Genomic DNA, 17,334 nt, shown 5'->3' on the forward strand with positions numbered 1-17,334 from the left:
ACAGGCTGGAATTGCAGGTGTGATCACGGGCGATACCTGGCTGGGGTTTTACTCTTGATTTCGGGCTGGAAAGGGATTTCAGAGAGTAGTGTTCGGCGTGATGGTGATGGAGCCATGGAGCGGGTGCCGGGGTGAGGAGGGGCAGCCACTGGGAGTTTGTGGGGCTCCAGCTCTGCATCTTGTACCCTCGGTGGTGACGTTGACAGAACTTGGCATAGAGCCAGGCAGCAAAGCCTCTGCAGAAGTGGCCAGAGGCCAGTTTATAACATTCTCAAAGTGAGGTAACTGCACGGAGGGGCCAAAGACAGTTACAGCTCTTTTGCCAACGCCCATTCTCCATGGATGGGAGCCTCAGAGGGCGATACTTCCAGCTTCCATAAGAAATGAAATGCCAAGAGCTTTATACAAAGCTCAGGAAAGGCATTGCCTATGGCCATGACCCTTCCTTAGAGCTCACCAGAGGGTCACCTCTCTGCCCTGCTGGAACATGAGCATCCAGGCACCACGGTGAGGGCTGTAGACACAGGAGGTGTCACCAGATTCACATACGTGGGGATACAGGGGTCAGTTTCAGTCTCCAACTCGGCCCATTCTCCCTGATTCTACTCAGGGATGTGTGGCTATCTGACTGTGTGGGTGAATGGCTGAGAAGAAGGGTGAATGATGAGTACGCTCTGGGGAAGCAAACTCAAGACGCTTTGTAAGTTGGTCGACAGGAAATCACCACTACTGGCTTCAGTTAGGGGAACTCATCATAGCAGCTAGGAGTGAGGTCACCCCACCCAAGTTTAGATCAGTGGAGTTACCAACTCCTCCCCCTAATGAGCTCTCTATCGAAAGGCTCAAATCCATGCCCGGAACTGTATTAGTGAGTTTAATGATCTTCGTTTGGGGCTGGGAATATAGCTCAGTGGTACCATGCTCACCTATACATGCAAGGCCCTGGGATTCAAACCCAGTACCATGAAAGTAAAGAAATAAATGATTGGTCTGGCGTCCTAATAGCTCTAGCAAGAGACAGCCTTTGAAGGCTGAGCTGATTTGGTCACATCCTTTTGCCTGCTCCCTGGGCCATTTCCCTTTGATAATCCTATAAAACCTAGGACTGACAGCTATTTCAGCAAGAATCCACCTCCCACTCTCCACCCCTCGCCCACCCCACTCCCACCCCCATCCCCTCTGCCCGCACCACGACTGCCCCCTGGCGGCCAGGGGCAGGTGCGCCCTCTCCGGGCCGCTGGAGGGCAAGTGCGCGTGCGCACAGGTGAGCTACTACCGCCCGGTCCTTGAGCTTGGCCACCTGCCTGAGAAACTTGTGGTTGGTTGTCGCCCTCGGATCGTTTCCGGGCCGGGACAGGAATCCGGCCATGAAAAATACTTCGGGACACCGTGAGCCCCGGACCCGTCCGAGAGAAAGAGACCCGGACCGGCGCCCGCACCCGGACCGAGACCGCCACGTCGAGCGGTCGCGGGACCGAGGCGGGGACAGGCACAGGGAGAGGAACGGTGACGTGAGAGGAAACGGGGACCGTCAGGCGGGCCGAGAACAGAGAAGGGACCGAGACCAGCGCCAGGACAGACACAGGGACGCGAGCCATCGCGCATCCGAACAAAGAGCCTTGGAGAAGTCCCGTCAAAGCCGTGCGCCGCCCGAGCCCTGGGGACCCAGTTGGGACGCAGCCCCGACTCCGGGACCCGCACCCTGGGGGCCCCCAGAGCTGTCGCAGAAGCATGGCCTCGGGCGCCGCGGGTTGGAGAGGTGAGGGGTGCACCTGCTAGGGATCAGGGACCGCCGGGGGTGGAGGAGAGATGACATTACGACGTCCCAACCCTATGTTTGAACTTGGTTACCAAAGAAAAAGTGGGAAAGCCTGAGAACCAGAGGAAGGAGGAGAGTTTCAGGACCGAAACTGGAACGGTTTAGAAGGCTAGGTAGGTGGGGCTAGCCTGAGGGCCACAGACTCTTAAGTCTTGTTCCCTAGTTTTCCCTCTATACCTTTCAAAGTCCAGCTTCCAGGTATCGGGGGACTGAATAAAGTTAGCCCAACGAAGAGTTAATAGTTGGACTCGCTCTTCCTGACAAGGCTATATACACGCAGCAGACTGCTAGCAGAAGCTGAAGTTTTAAACGCGAAACTAAGCCCACCTAAAAGTTCTCAGGTGATGTGTAACAAAGTCAGTGAGGTCTTTCTCAGCAGCTTGTTTCAGACCGTAGGTTTGTTTAAACCCCACCTCATGAATGGACGAACTTGGTCTGTAGGTCCCGAAATTCCCCTGTGTCTTGGAAGGTTTTGCGAATGAGGGTAGAAAGGACTAGCAGGGGACCGGTCGCCATACCCCCTCCTAGAGACTTAGGGCACCATCCAGTTCCGCAGATGTGGAACCAGGCTCTGGGGAGTGAGTAAATAGAATAAAAGAGGTGTCCCTGAGGGCAAAAAGTGTGTGTGTGTGTGTGTAGTTGTCAAAACGGTGCATTCTTTTCCCTGGAGACAACTCTTCTAGCTGATGATCCCCAGCCTCTGCCATTAGACTTCCACACATCAGGGAAAGCTGCTATCATGAGTTTATGTTACATTACCTAAAGCCAACTCACCTCGCGAAAGCTGCGCTCAAATTTGGGCTGCTCTTTCAGTCTTTGACACTAGCTATTGTTTCCCTGGCTGCACCCATCTTGGACTGCAACCACAGGAGTAGAAAAACAAGAGGTACATTTGTGCATTTCCTCTTAAAACCAGAGTCCTCATTACCCTGCCTCACCCCAGAGTGAATAAAAGACATGCAATTGCTCGTGGCTTATTTAAAGGTTTAAGGCCAAAGGGCAGCTTCTCTCTGTCTGCTCTCCTTCTAAGCATTTATTGGAGGGAGGGAATGCAGGGACCCACATGCAGTAACTTACTGTCAGCGTTCAGAGACTGACTGGCAGTGAAAACAGCCACCAGAGGCTCAGGATGCCAAGGAAGGTGACCTAGAGCTGAGTTCTGTGGAAGGAAGACAGAAGACAGTAGAAGGCGATTCAAGTAGAAAAACAGCTTCTTCCGTGCCCCAGAAGCCTGGGTTGTTTAGGGGTGGAGGGCAGCTCACTGCGGCTGGCTCGGTACGCCTAGGTCGTAAGTGTGCACAGTACCAGAGTCTCCTGTGTGCTGATGAAAGGTTTAAAGATTTCAAACCAAAGAGAGACAGGGTGGCTTCTATGTCCCCAAAGCAGAATGCAGCCTCTTGTTGAATCTTGGGCAGAGCCTGGCATATGTTAGGCAAATGGAAACAGAAGGTGCCGGGGTGGCCAAAGGAGAGATATCAGTAAGATATCAAAAGTAGATGGCTGGATGTGGTAGTACATGACTATAATCTCAGCTAGTGGAGGTTAGAGGCAAGAGAATCAGGGGCCAAAGGTCAAGCTCGTTATTGAGAGTTCCAATACCACTGGCCATGGCAGCACACACGACTGTGACCTAGCTCTTGGGAAGCTGAAGCAGGAGGATCACATGTTTGAGGCAAGCCTAGGCTTCATTCTGTGAAATTTTTCAAAAAAAAAAATAAATGAAGGCCTAATATTAAACAAACCGTTGAGTTACAGGCCTGTCCCTAATGTCTCTGCGCTCCTTGGTTGCAGCGAACGGGCTTTGGAAAGATACGTGCCAACCTACTCCGTGCCTGCTCTCCAGAAAGAGGAATATTACCAGTCGGAAGCGGAGGGACTCCTGGATTGCCACAAATGCAGATACTTGTGCACAGGGAGAGGTGAGCCTTGGGGGACCCTGTCGAACCATTTCTATTGCAAATGGCTTGAGGAGAGGCAAGGTGGCAGGTGGAGGGATGAGCGCTGGTGAGTTGGCAGATCGTTCAGTTTTTCCTCTTAGGTTCCATTTCCATGTTGCATGGAGTTCTTGCTCAAGAAAGAAAGAAAGAAAGAAAGAAAGAGAGAGAGAGAGAGAGAGAGAGAGAGAGAGAGAGAGAGAGAGAAAGAAAGAGACAGAGACAGAAAGAAAAGAAAGAAGGAGGGAAAGAAGGAAAGGGAGGAAGGGGAAAAAAGAAAGAACAGAAGAGAAGAAAGAATACAGGAAGGTCTGAACTCTGCCATGAGGCTCTCCCCACACTTATCCAATGTGCATGCGTAGCTCTGAGCTTGGCTCAAGCTCGCTTCCCCTTCCCAGCCGGCTGGTGAAACTTTGTACTTTCAATGTGCTGTAAGCTGCCTGTGGTGGCCACTGGCTCCTCTTCCATAGCCAGCTGAGGCCACAGAGGGAACATGACCCCAGCAGGGTTCATCCTCAAACCAAACGTACAGGCAGGGTGGTCTTCTCAGAGAGCTGACGCCCAATCAGTCACTGGCTTTCACTCTTCATTGCCTGAGATGCATAGTAAGAACATATATTACATTAAGAACAAGTTCACAGCCTAGCATGGTGTCTTACGTGCCCATAATCCCAGCCGAGGCAAGATTGCTGTGAGTTCTCCACCATCGTGGGCGGCAGAGGAAGACCCTGTCTCAAATAATAAACAACACATCAAGTCACAGAGAAAAACAAAAATCTCATGAAACTACTCAGCCCTTATGCACACCCAGTGCATTAATATTTTCTCTTTCAGTAAAAGCAAAAGCCAGGGACCAGTGTGATGGCTAAGGGGTGCCTGCAGCCAAGCCTGTCAGCCTGAGTTCAATCCTTGGGACCTACTTGGTAAAAGGAGAGAACCAGCTTCCCCAAGTTGTCCTCTGACCTCCACACACATGCCATATAGACAAGCCAAATTTAAAAAGGAGTAAAACTCAAGCGTGTGGTCAGTGGGTGTAGGAGGGCCAGGAGTTCAAGGCCAGCCGGAGCTGTAGGAGACTGTGTCTCAACTTAAACAAAACCCAACAAAACAAAATCAACATACTGAGCATTTAAAACTTACAGTTAAAACTTACTCCCAGGTTCTCAGCTCAGCCCAGGTCCAGGCCTTGCCAGCCAGGAGGAAACTCTGGTTTGTCAGGGTGAACTCCTCGCAGGCAGGCTGCCCATGACTAAGAGAAGAAACATCCCAGCCTGGGGGGGGGAGGGGTGGGAGGGGAGGCGGGGATCACGGACCCACAGCTGAAGCTGTGTCACAGGGAGGAAGGAGTAGCAATTATAAGATTATGAAGAGCTCTGCTGAAAGGCCTCTCTGCCACCTGAGCGCGGGAATCTTCATCACCTACTTTACATACCGTTCTGCCACAGAGATGCCTTTAACAACCCCTGAGGCTCAGAGAGGCCCAGCAAGTTACCCAGGTCCCACAGCCATTAAGTAAAGGCCCTGGAACTGAAACTTGGAGCCCCAGCCTAAGGCATCGAAGTGTTTCCTGGCAGAACGTTCTTCTCTTGGTACTGTAAATAACAGGAACAAGCCAGAGGCTGCTGGCTAACAGGTTTCTTTCTAGGCTTTCTTTTTCTTTTCTTTTCTTTTCTTTTTTTTTTTCTGCGATTGATTTACCAAGAGGAAAAAACAGGGCCTGTACTTCTTACCAAAACACACCTATATTTAGGCTTGATTGCTTCTGGCTTTTTGGCTTTGAGCCTAGCGGTTGGGAATGGAAGTCCCGGATTGGAGAGCTTGGAGATGGGGGATGGGGAGGGGTGGGGTTTGAGAACAGAGGAGGCGGGGCAGGGGTGTGTGTGAAGTTCAGAGCTCCAGGCAGGTGCACAGAGGAGCACTGTTCGGAGAGACACAGCCCTGTGCATCAGGGCTGGCTAGAGCAGGAAAGATGAACCTGGACGCAGGTCAGCTGATGGCTTTTGAGTCCACATTAGAGTGGATCCTTTGTGGCTTTTTCTTTGTCGGTGAAACCACCACGTCATCTCCCCACCCCTACCCCCACCCCAATCCCTCCCAGCAAACAAGTCACCCCGCAGTCCTCTGGGGACTGTGGTTCAGCCCTATAAAGTTCAATGAGATCCTGAGACCAACAGAAAGAGATAGGCCCTAACCACTTTTGCCAGAAAGAAATCTCAGATTGAAACATCTTCAGGGACTGGAACTAAAGATGAGATTGACAGACAGCAGGTGCTTTCAATCACCACCCGCTCGAGGCTTCCCTTGACCCCGCCCCTAGCCTGCGTGGGTGTGGGTTCTGTTTATTCGCAGTATGGAGGGCCCCGTGTAGAGTAGAGCTAGTTCCGGATTAGAAGATGTGAGTCTCAGCTCATTTGCATATGGAACACTCCTCCCTCCCCACTCCTCTTGTCCTTACCCTCTGGGTTCTAGAAGCTTAGTCCTTAAACCACAGCGGTTTGTATTTACTAAGAGCTTTCTGGCCATTATTGCTAAGTGTCTCTGAAAGTCTAATTTTACAGTCAGGCATGGAGGCACACAGCAGCAGTCCCAGCTGGTTCCGCTACACAGGAGGCTGAGGTTGGAGGTCATTTGAGTCCATGATTTAGATGAACCAATGACAACATAGTGAGACCGAGACCAGTAGTCGCAAAACAACAGACAAGGATGCTGGGTGGGAACATACTTGAAATTCTAGCACTTGGAGAGGCTGAGATGGGAGAGTTAACAAGTTTCAGGGGAGCCTAGAAGATGCTTTCTCAAAAGACTAAACTAAAATTTTAAAAAAAAATTTTTTTCCTCCCAATTTAAACTGTTACCCCCTCCCTCCCCACTCCCCATTCCCCCTCCCTCTTGTATATGAGTGTGTGCAACTCAACGCCAGCATCATTCCTCAAGTGCAGTCCACCTTGGGTTTTGAGGCAGGGTCTCTCATTGACCTGAGACTTACCCACAGGTGCAGCCAGGATATTACATGCGGCGGATCTCTCCAGTGCCTGGAATTGGGTCTTCTGTAGTCCAGAGTGCTGGTCTTTGGCTCGGAACCTCCTCCCGGGTGTCGTTGTTGAGGGTATTTTGGGTTTGCATTTCAAAGGGACAGTTTCATAAGAGGAATTTGATCCCGCCCCCGTCCATGTTGTGTAGCTTTGTCTACATACATACAACAAGAAATGGTGCTGTGGTTTAAAACATAATAACTGAACAAAACAGCCCCGGGGAGTGGAGATCAAGGGTCATGGTCTCGGAGGTTTTAGCCATGAAGATGGGGAGTCTGTGGGATCAGTTCATTTCCTGGCTGCGGGGAAGCAGAGGCAGGGGAGGGGACAGGGATGAGGAGACTTTCTGCAGTGGAGTTCCTCCCTTCCATTTTTTTGTTCCATCTAGCATATTGGTTGGCGCTGCCAGCATTAGGTGGGGAGGGGAGAGTTTTAAGCTTCTGACCTCTCTGGAAAGGTCACAGACACCCTCAGAAGCTCATTGTCCTAGCCTCCGAGGTTCTTGTCAGCTCAGGTTGACAGTCACCACCAACCATCATACTCTCCCCAGCCAAGAGGGGAAGGACAGGGACCATGTTGACAGTGCATTAGTTTCTGATCTCCTGAGAGGGTCACGGTAGAAACTTGTGTGGGCGCTTTTTCTAATTTATATTCTCAAGCTCTTCTTTTTAATAACTAATGCCTTGATATAGTACCGGTTGGATCTGAACTGGGGTTAATTCGAAAGGGGATCCAGGGACTTGCCTGAGCCAGAGGTTGGACGACTGCCCTGGGAAGAATGAGTGTCAGGGAAGGCCTGTGAGCCTGGTGCTTTTGTTTTAAGGATGACAATTGATCTACATAGCCCTGCTTATTTTGTGAACCTACTAAGTCTAACAGAGGAGGAAGGAACTCCATAGGACTCTAGGCCTTCTGCTGTTTCACTAGGAAATGTTCTCTGGCAGGAGGTGAGGCCCTGATTTCCCATCCCTTGTAACACACACACACACACACACACACACACACAAATTATCACATCACAATGTACTGGAGAAACCTAAATGTCCCTTTGTCCCACTGAAGTTGTTAAATTCACTGCCGTGCCAGGAATACTGGCTTGCACTTGTAACCCCAGAATGGAAGGATCAAGAGTTTCAGGCTAGCCTGTGCTACATGGTGAAACTACTTTGAATACTTTTTACATTTTTTAATGTTCTGAAGCAGGGCTGGAGAGATGTCCCGGGGGTTGACAGTGCTTGCTACTGTGTCATAAGGACCGGCACCACATCAAGTGGCCCAGAAATGGCTGAAACTCAGCTCCTTCTGTTTTTTTGTGGGTTTTTTTTGGGGGGGGGGGGACTTTCACACACATGCATATACAATCACACACACACAAATAATAAAAATTAGAAATAAATCTATATGGTAGATCTATGTTTACTGACATATAAAAATATATTTAGAATTGAAATTTAGATTTACTGAGATAGAAAAAGTATGTGTATCTATAGAGGAGGGTGGCTCTCATATAATCCAGGCTAATTTCAAGTTTACTATGTAGTTGAGGCTAGCCAAGAACTCCTGACCTTCCTGCCTCTGCCTCCCAAGTACTAGGATAGCAACCGTGTACCACCATGCCTGTTATTTTATGTGGGTGCTGGGAACTGGTTCTCGTGCTTACAAGGTGAACACTTTACTGACAGCCATCCCCACTTGGCTTATTTGAACGTTATGCTTTTCAGTCAAAAGGATTTGAAGAAAGCACAGGTCCCCACTGCCATCTAACACTAACTGGGCAGCCCCTTTACTGCCCACTGGGGCAGAGAAAGGAAGCAGTGGGCTGAGAGCTTCCTGGGAAGGATGAACCTTGAGATGAAAGCGTCTCCTAGCAACCGCAGCATCTCCAAACAGTAACGCCCTTTTCTTGCAGCCTGCTGCCAGATGCTGGAGGCTCTGCTGAACTTGCTGATCTTGGCCTGCAGCTCTGTCTCTTACAATTCCACGGGGGGCTACACGGGCATCACCAGCCTGGGGGGGATTTACTACTACCAGTATGGAGGGGCCTATAGTGGCTTTGACGGTGCGGACGGGGAGAGAGCCCAGCAGTTGGACGTCCAGTTTTACCAGCTCAAGCTGCCTACGGTCACTGCAGCCATGGCCTACAGCGGAGCCCTCATGACCTTCTCCTGTCTCACCCTCCTCGCGGGTGCCTTGCGGGTCCCTTGGCACTGTCCACTATGGCTGGTGATTGAGGGCTTAATGGATGCACTCATTGCTGGGGCCTATGTTCCAGGCTTGTACTTCTTCTTCCAACACCTCTCTGCCGCCTATAGCTCAGATGTGTGCAAGGAGAGGGAGACCCTGTACCAGAGCAAAGGTTATAGTGGCTTCAACTGTGGTGTCCATGGGGGAGATATAGGAGCAGGAGTCTTTGCAGCCATGGCCATTGGGGTCTTTGCCGTGGGAGCTGTCCTGGCCTTTAGGGGTTACCGAAAAGTCAAGAAGCTGAAGGAGAAGCCCACAGAAATGCTTGAGTTTTAGACTTCTAGAATGTTCTGCCACTTATACGTGATAGACGTCACTTTCAACCACAATCATTCATAAGAATTCTTCAATGTGGAACTCACTAATGCTTCCAAAATACCAAGCCAGTGTGGGTATGCCGGGCTTAGCTCCTGGTTGCATGGAGCAGTAAATATTCTCTGTGATAACAAGCTCTGGTTTCTGCAATCCTCTGTGGATGTGGAACTAACAAACAGCATATCAAAACGCCAAACACTGGAGCCAGCCAGGTGGTACAGACTTAGAACCCTATAATCCTAGCACCGAGGCTGAGACAGGAGAATCTTGAGTTCCAGGCTAGCATGGACTGACTACATAGCAAGACTCCGGCTCCAAAGCAGATAATCAGCAACAATGAAGGACTGTAGTAGAGGCTGGGACTCCCAGGAGCAAGGCAAAGTATACTTCATGATCAGGGCAGAAACAATTGCACTGGAAAAGCTACATCAACAGAAGACAGCTCAGTCTCAACTCTCCTAAACTCAGCCCTCTTCAGCAGACACATGGGGCATCTCCAGACTGCGTATCCAAGCCCTACACCCCATTAACTGTATGAATTCTGGGGGATTTCCCCAGAAAAACTTAAGTTTGAGTGGGTGTGTGGTAAGGAAAAGAGAATCAGATTAAGCTTGCTGAGCTGCAAAGAAACCCTTCTACTGGCCCCTGGGAGCGCTCAGTAAGCATTTGTACCTCCCGTAAATGTGCCATTGTATGAAGAATCCAACCCCACAGCTGGTTCAGGATCTGCTCCAAGGAAAAGAATGTGAAGCCCCTTTCCCAACAGAAGAACGTTACTTTTGGCCAGACAACTTCACAGGCTAGATGACCTGTTGAATCATGGCTTGGGACCATCACTGTATATTCTGGTACAAATGACTATGTTCTTTGTTTGATGCAAATCCAAGCATCCCAAAGAAAAAGCTTAACTTGGAGGCAGAGTTCTTCTTTATGTTCATGATACTTTATTCACTTAAACTCCGTCGACTGATGTAGAAGACTTCAGCCTTAGGGACAGAACTGTATACCCGTGTCGTACATGGTTAGAAATTCTCTTGAACACTGTGAGAAGTTTTGCGCAAAGAAAAGGGGGGTGGGGTAAATTTTTCACTCTATAGAGACTATGACTGCACATATTCATTTTATTTTCACAAAAATAAAAAAGATCAAACTGACTTCCTTGCCTTGGATTTTTTTCCCTCCTCAGGATAGTTATGTACAGTGCAAAGACAGAGGTAGATATAGATTTAAACTGGGTGCTATATGGTCAACCAAAAAAAAAAATCAGCTTCCCTCAGAAAGGTGCTGAGGATCCAGTAGGCTGCTGCTTCCACAGACCTTTGTGTGACATCTTTCTGGGGACCTGACCCACACCAACTTGGAAATAAAGTGCAACATCTGCCTTTTCTTCCTTCCCTCTGATGTTCATCTTTGTGCATTAACAGCATGCTTAAAGACAGCTGTCACTTTGAGTAGCTTCACTAAGGCAACTCAGGCTAGCTAGTGCCCGGAATAACACCCTGCAGCCATTCCCTCAACAGACCCAGGATCACTGGATCTAGCAGAAGGCACAGAAGGCTAGATTTCTTCCACTTCAGCCCAGAGATGCATGCTGTGTGTACCAGAAGGAAAGGGCTCCTACTTCCCATCTCTTGTATCAGTACAGTGTTTCTGTTTCTATCGCTGATGGAAGAAAAATCGGGCTTGGGAAAGATGTAGAGTGTGGGAGATAGCCGTCCCCCCACCCCCATGACATCTGGGCTGGTTCGTCGTTTGCTGTACTTACAGAGCCTGGTTGAGGAGTGGGCAGTTAGAATCTAATGTTGAATTTCAAATTAGAGCGATACAGTTTCTCGGCTCTCTGATCCCCACGCTGTCGTGTCCCCTGGATTTTCAGGAATTCATGTGGGCATGCAGAAGACGGGCTCTGCTAGCTGGGTCTGGGGATAGAACTGGCTGCTGTCCCTTGACTGCCTCAATGATAAAGATCACACCATTAGTGTAATGGATAGTTGTGCGCTAATCTCTGGGAAACAGCACGCTTTCAAAGTTCTCTCCATTTCTTCTTGCATTTCATACTACTCTCCGGGAAGCCTTACTGTACATTTATGATTTTCAAGAAATTTTAGTCATGTATTAGTGTCTACAGGAATTGGCCCCAGAATCCCTCCCAATGCAGAAATCTGAGAGTGCTGTGGTCTTCCATATAAAATGGCATGAATGCTATTTGTGTATAACATAACCTCCTGTATACTCTATCTCAGGATTACTTACTCCTACCATAATATAAATGCTATGCAAACAGTTGCTAGGCTGTATTGTTTAGGAGACACTCCTGTCTTTGTTCCATGGTCAGATGCAGTTCAGTCCTCAATGGATTCTCCCAGTGCAGGCGCTGTAAAGGAAGGGCTGGCTGTTCTCCCTTCCTTTTTATCCTTTCCACAGGACTGTGTGGGAGGGAGGCAGAGTGGGTCTGGAGGCTTTAACTTCATTCATCAGATAAAATATCTAAAGCTTAGGAGGACTTTGGAAAACAGGGAAAGAGCAGATACTGGAATCCGGTATTTGAATTTGGGGTTCATTTGCATTCCTCTATGTCTCTCAAAATTCTCATCTCTGCACCCCGAGGATCTGAGGATGATAACCGAACTTTCAGAAGTGCAGCCTGAAGTTTCTGTCGGGAGCCGACGGCAGGGGATCTTAGGCACAAGGTGTTTGGCCTCGACCCACCTGTTGGGTCTCACTGCCTTGTGGAATCTGCAGATCTTTCAGACTTCTAAGAAACTCTCTCCAAGTGAACAGTCCAAGTATCTATTTGTAGAAACCCGGTTGAGCGAACTGGTCCATCCATACAACCAAACTGGAAGTCTCATGATAAGTGATGTAGCCACGCTGCAGACTCATCTAGAGTTGGTGTATAGTAAATGAAACCAGCAAGATGCTTGGTGGTATATGTGCTATATTTAGGGGTGTGTGTGTGTGTGTGTGTGTGTGTGGAGAGAGAGAGAGAGAGAGAGAGAGAGAGAGAGAGAGAGAGAGAGAGAGAGAAGCACGAAGCTGAATGCTTAAAGAAAGAAGCAGGTGAGCAGATGGCCCAGTGGATAATGTGTTTGCCTCACAACCATGAGGACCTGAGTCCAGAGACTCAGAATGTGTGTCAAAAGCCAGGCTCGGTGGTGAATGCCTGTATCCAGTGCTGGTGAGATGGGGGTGGGGGTGGGGGGCAGAGACTGGTGGGTCCTTGGAACTCACTGGTAGGTAGCTAGCTATTCCAGCCTTTTTGGTGAAGTACCAGATCTGAGACAGACCTGCCTCAAACAGAAGGTGGAAAATACCTGAGGAATGAATGTCACCTGAGGCTGTCCTCTGAACTACCACAAGCATGCAGAGAGACAGAGACAGAGACAGAGACAGAGACAAGGAAGCAGGAGGAGCCTATTAGAAACTTAAAAAACTGCTTGGAGTCCCGGTGACTGGGTCAGAGTCTAAGGCCATCTGGGACACACAGAGAGACTGTACTTTGGGTGTGAGAGATGGAGGACATCGATGAAAATGTTCAGTTTATACTTCATTAGTCTTTGGGTTTGTTTTGTCTTGTTTTTTCACCAACCTTAAATTTGAAATTTCACAAGAAGTCACAAGGGCGGCGTAGCGCAATCTTTTGGGCCCTTCTGCAGCTTTCTGCAGCTGTCGTCTCAAACAAGGATCTCAGATCCAGGAAAACGGCGATCTCCGAGTTGTCACAGATCTCATTTGCTGGCGCACACTCCTCTGTGCAGGATTCCGCGAGGTTTTGTGATTGGTAGATTCTTGTGATCTCCGCAACGGAACCGGAAGCGTTCCATCCCAGCAGACGCCCCTATTGCTTCCTCTTTAAAGCCACATACACCCTCTTCACCCTCTCATCCCATGTAGCCCTGTCCCCGGTCACCACCTGTGTGCCACATCTCCAGAACTCTGTTCCACTGAGACTACTCCACAGATGGAGTCACGCATTATGTCACCCTTTGAGACCAGAACTTCTTTCTCACAATCACCTTGAAACTCACCCAGATCGCTCCCTGTCCATTCCGCTGACCCAGTCACAGACAAGTTCTCCCTGCATTTGGCTCTTACAAATAAAGCTACTACTGTCAAGACTCACCAACGTGTTTTTTGTGTGGACATAAAGCTCTCTTTCTTTTTTTAAATTTTGAAGCTGGCTCTCAGTATGTAGCCCAGGCAGGCCTCCTCCTCAAGGTTCTCCTCAAACTGCCAAGTAGCTTTTTATTTCTTTAGGGTTAATGCCTAAGAGTACAATTGTGGAGCCACACGGTACACACATGTTTAACTGTCTTAACTTCTCTAAGGCAGTTACAGCACTGCATGCTTGTAATCCTAATACTTTGGAGACTGGGGCAGGTAGATAGTGATTTTCTTTTCTTTCTTTCTTTCTTTTTTTTTTTTTTAAAGATTTATTTATTGTTCTATGTAAGTACACTGTAGCTATCTTCAGACACACCAGAAGAGGGCATCAGATCCCATTACAGATGGTTGTGAGCCACCATGTGGTTGCTGGGAATTGAACTCAGGATCTTTGGAAGAGCAGCCAGTGCTCTCAACCGCTGAGCCCGGCATTGATTTTTCTATGTGAATATTTATTTTATGTATATGAGAGTTTTTTGTGTGCACTGTTTGTATATCTGATGCCTGTGGAGATCAGAAGAGGGCACTGGATTCCCTGGAACCAGAATTAAATAGGCCTAAGAGCTGGCGCATGGGTACTGGGAACCCAACCCAGGTCCTCTGTAAGGGCAACAATTACACTTACTGCTGAGCCAACACTCCACCCACCCAGTCAGCAATGATATTTTAAAGTACGTTTTAGAAACAGAACACCTGGGCTGGGGTTGTTCAGCTCATATGTAGAGCACTTCATGCTTGCATCCTGGGTCCCACCACAAGCACTGGGACTTTTTAAAATGACATAGGGTGTTTTGTTTTGTTTTTTAAAGACAAAACCAGGGGGCTGGAGTGATAGCTCAGTGGGATAAGAGCACTGACTGTTCTTCCAGAGGTCCTAAGTTCAATTCCTAGCAACCACATGGTGGCTCACAAGCATCCTCATGGGATCTGATGCTCTCTTCTGGTGTGCATGAAGACAGCTACAGTGTGCTCACATACATGAAATAAATAGATCTTAAAAAAAATAAAAAAGACAAAACCAAGAATGTTGACAATGTTGCTGAGTCAGATCATTTATTTTAAGGATCCTGGGAACCCCTACCTTGATCAGGTGAGTGATCCAACCTTAAACCGGACTCTCTCTTCCCCTAGGTGTGGTGCAGATAATGGAGGTGATTTTGAATGCCATGGTTCTCATATGCATCGTGGCTTCCTATTTTGTCCTGGCCGGATTCAGCGCCAGCTTTGCCAGCGGCAGCGGCTTCGGGAATAACTATTACTCACCTTTTGAGGGCACCGAGTTGGAGCAGGTTCGGCAGCTGGACCAGCAGTACACGATCCTGCGGTCGCCCCTGATCTATGGCGGCGTGGCTGTCTCCCTGGGGCTGGGCGTCCTCACTATGGGCGTTTTACTGCAGGGAGCTAAGAGTCTAAGGAAGCTGCCCGGGAGATGGCTGCTGCTGGAGGCCGCCTTCAGCCTCCTGGCCGCAGTGGGCTACTGCGTCGCCATTGGCTTTTACCTATACGCGGCGTTGCGCATCAATTCCACCGACACTTGCAAAACCAGAGAAAGAGTCTACGCCCGCAAGGGCCTCACCTGGATGAACTGCCAGCTGGCGGGCACCGATGGGGCAGCAGCTACCTTCGCTTGTCTTCTAGTGATTTTATACGCGGCCAGCGTGGTGCTGGCCCTGCGGGCCTACCGAGAACAGAAGCACTACAAAGACAGCCAGGAACAACACAGAAATTACCGTGATGTTCCAGAATACCTGTGGTCCGGGACGCTCTAAGGAGAGCTGGAACCTCCTTTGTTTCTCCCCTACAAGCACAATGTGATTTCCCATACTTGATTCCTAAGCTCCCTCAGGCACCTGAGCAGAGTAAAGTTGTGAAAGGAGACCAATCAGTCTGCTGGACCACTCCAATGAAAGCTTAGGGGGCGGAGGTGGGGCGGGGCGAGACCATTCGTTGAAAATAGGGCTCTTGCCTTGTGGTAAGGCTATAGTGTTAATTAAGTAGGAGACCAGCCACATCAGAGGGTAGGTAGCATGTGCCGTGCTACAGTAGAACTCAAACTGTAAATAACGGTAGTGGTAAACGCATAAAGGCAATGGGGAGGAGGGGCTGGAGAGATGGCTCAGCTGTTAGGGGCACTGGCTGCTCTTGCAGAAGACCCAGGTACCCTTCCCAGTACCCACCGTGTCTCACAATGGTCCTCAAGTCCAGTCTGGGAAAGGAGGGATCCATCGCCCTCTTCTGGACTTCAAGGGCACTGCATGAATGCCGTGTACCTATACGCAAGCACTCATGCATACATACAATTTTACACTTTTTCTTCTTTTTCTTTCTTTTTTTTGGGGGGGGGCAACAGCACACTACTAGGCAGTTGTGGGGCTGGGTTCAAATGAGTAACTCGCAGTGTCCAGGGGAAAATATTTTCCACTAGCTGTGCCATGGTCGTTTGTGGGGAGGAAGGTTATACTGTTGGAATTACCTTTTGATTTTTCTCTTTTAAAATATAAGTCCTTGATGGCCAGAGGGATGGCTCAGCAGGTGAAGGTGCCTGCTGCCAAGCCAGATAGACGGTCTGAGTCTGACCCCTGGGGCCCACATGGTGGAGAATGGACTCCCTCAGGCTGTTCTCCAAGCTGACACCCTGACATCTGCACTCACACCCCATGTAGAAATCGGAAGACAGGGGCTGGAGAGAGATGGCTAGCTGGTGGAGAGCCCTTTACTGCTCTTGCAGAGGACTCTAGGTTCAGTTCCCAGCCCCTAACATAGCAGCTCACAACCATCTGTAACTCCGGCTCCAAGGATCCAAGCTGCCTGAGGGCACAGGCACACAGATCATGCACATGCAGGCAGGCAGGCGAACATCCAAACATAAAATAAAAACGAAGAGATACTTAAGAAATGAGGCAAAGCTCAGGGAGAATTAATCAGGGAAATCTCTATTGTCACCCTTGGCCTGATAGTGACTAGTGTCCCACACTAAGACTTGATAAGTGACAAAGAAACTTTGACAATCGCCAAATCACATGTGTGCCCTACAGCAAAAGACTGGCACCCCCAGGGCACTATTGATTTCTCCGTGTTCCTATATTGTTATCTCTGCCCACCTTGGATCTTTCACTGGATAAGGGAAACTGACTATGTGACCCCAGCCCTGTGTCCTGTTGGCTCCTGGGTGGCAGCTCCTCTTCTGATTAGAACCCATCAGGGAGTAAACTAGCCACACTGCCACACACAAGTCCAGAGTTCAGTGCTAGAAACCCTCTAGCAAACCCGATGGGATTCACTATTTGTCGGGTTACGCTGACTTGTCATCCGTGTGCTACAAATGAGGAGGCAAGGTCCAAGAAGGGCAAGGGCTGATGTTCCTTACCAGCGACTCACTGCAGAACATTATTGTTCAGAGGTGTAGAAATACTTCCTATCTACCATTTTGGCACAGATGACCGAAGCTGTGACTTCTGTTCAATGTTAAACTGCTTTAAACGGGTTAACTTTCCCACAGTCACAAAACCTGTAAGCAGCGGAGATAAGACTTGGACACAGACTAGAGGGATGGCTTAGCAGTTATGAGGATGCTTTCCCCAGCATCCAATCAGGTGGCTCCCAACCTCCTATAACTAAACCTCCAGGGGACCTGCTATCTTCCTCTGGAGTCCACAAGCACACATGCACACAAACGCGCGCGCAGGCGCGCGCACACACACACACACATAATTAAAAAGAAAAATAGATCTTACACACACACACACACCACCACCACCACCACCACCACCACCACCACCACCCCCCCCCCACGGCCCTCTGAGTCAGACTAGAGGTGTGTTACAAG

General features: G+C 49.2%; 1 protein-coding gene across 2 annotated transcripts; it reads left to right on the top strand.

The window, feature by feature from the left end:
• Positions 1-1,270: 1,270 nt before the first annotated feature.
• Positions 1,271-15,390, top strand: Marveld3 (MARVEL domain containing 3). Of its 2 annotated transcripts, none has more exons than XM_021170745.2 (3): positions 1,271-1,759; positions 3,611-3,738; positions 14,640-15,390. In XM_021170745.2, the coding sequence occupies exons 1-3, from the start codon at positions 1,368-1,370 to the stop codon at positions 15,275-15,277; spliced, it is 1,158 nt and encodes a 385-aa protein (XP_021026404.1). In that variant the 5' UTR covers positions 1,271-1,367; the 3' UTR covers positions 15,278-15,390. The 2 variants fall into 2 exon arrangements, with proteins under 2 accessions (XP_021026404.1, XP_021026405.1); XM_021170746.2 differs by lacking the exon at positions 14,640-15,390 and adding an exon at positions 8,695-10,569.
• The last annotated feature ends 1,944 nt before the right edge of the window (positions 15,391-17,334 follow it).

This window comes from Mus caroli, unplaced genomic scaffold (assembly GCF_978045245.1).
Source record: "Mus caroli unplaced genomic scaffold, Mus_caroli_1 scaffold_10, whole genome shotgun sequence".
Taxonomy (NCBI): Eukaryota; Metazoa; Chordata; class Mammalia; order Rodentia; family Muridae; genus Mus; species Mus caroli.

Coding starts and splice junctions, on each gene's coding strand:
- Marveld3 (XM_021170745.2), top strand. CDS start 1,368: ATGAAAAATACTTCGGGACACCGTGAGCCCCGGACCCGTCCGAGAGAA. Junction 1,760..3,610: donor GGGCGCCGCGGGTTGGAGAG/GTGAGGGGTGCA, acceptor CCTTGGTTGCAG/CGAACGGGCTTTGGAAAGAT. Junction 3,739..14,639: donor ATACTTGTGCACAGGGAGAG/GTGAGCCTTGGG, acceptor CTCTTCCCCTAG/GTGTGGTGCAGATAATGGAG.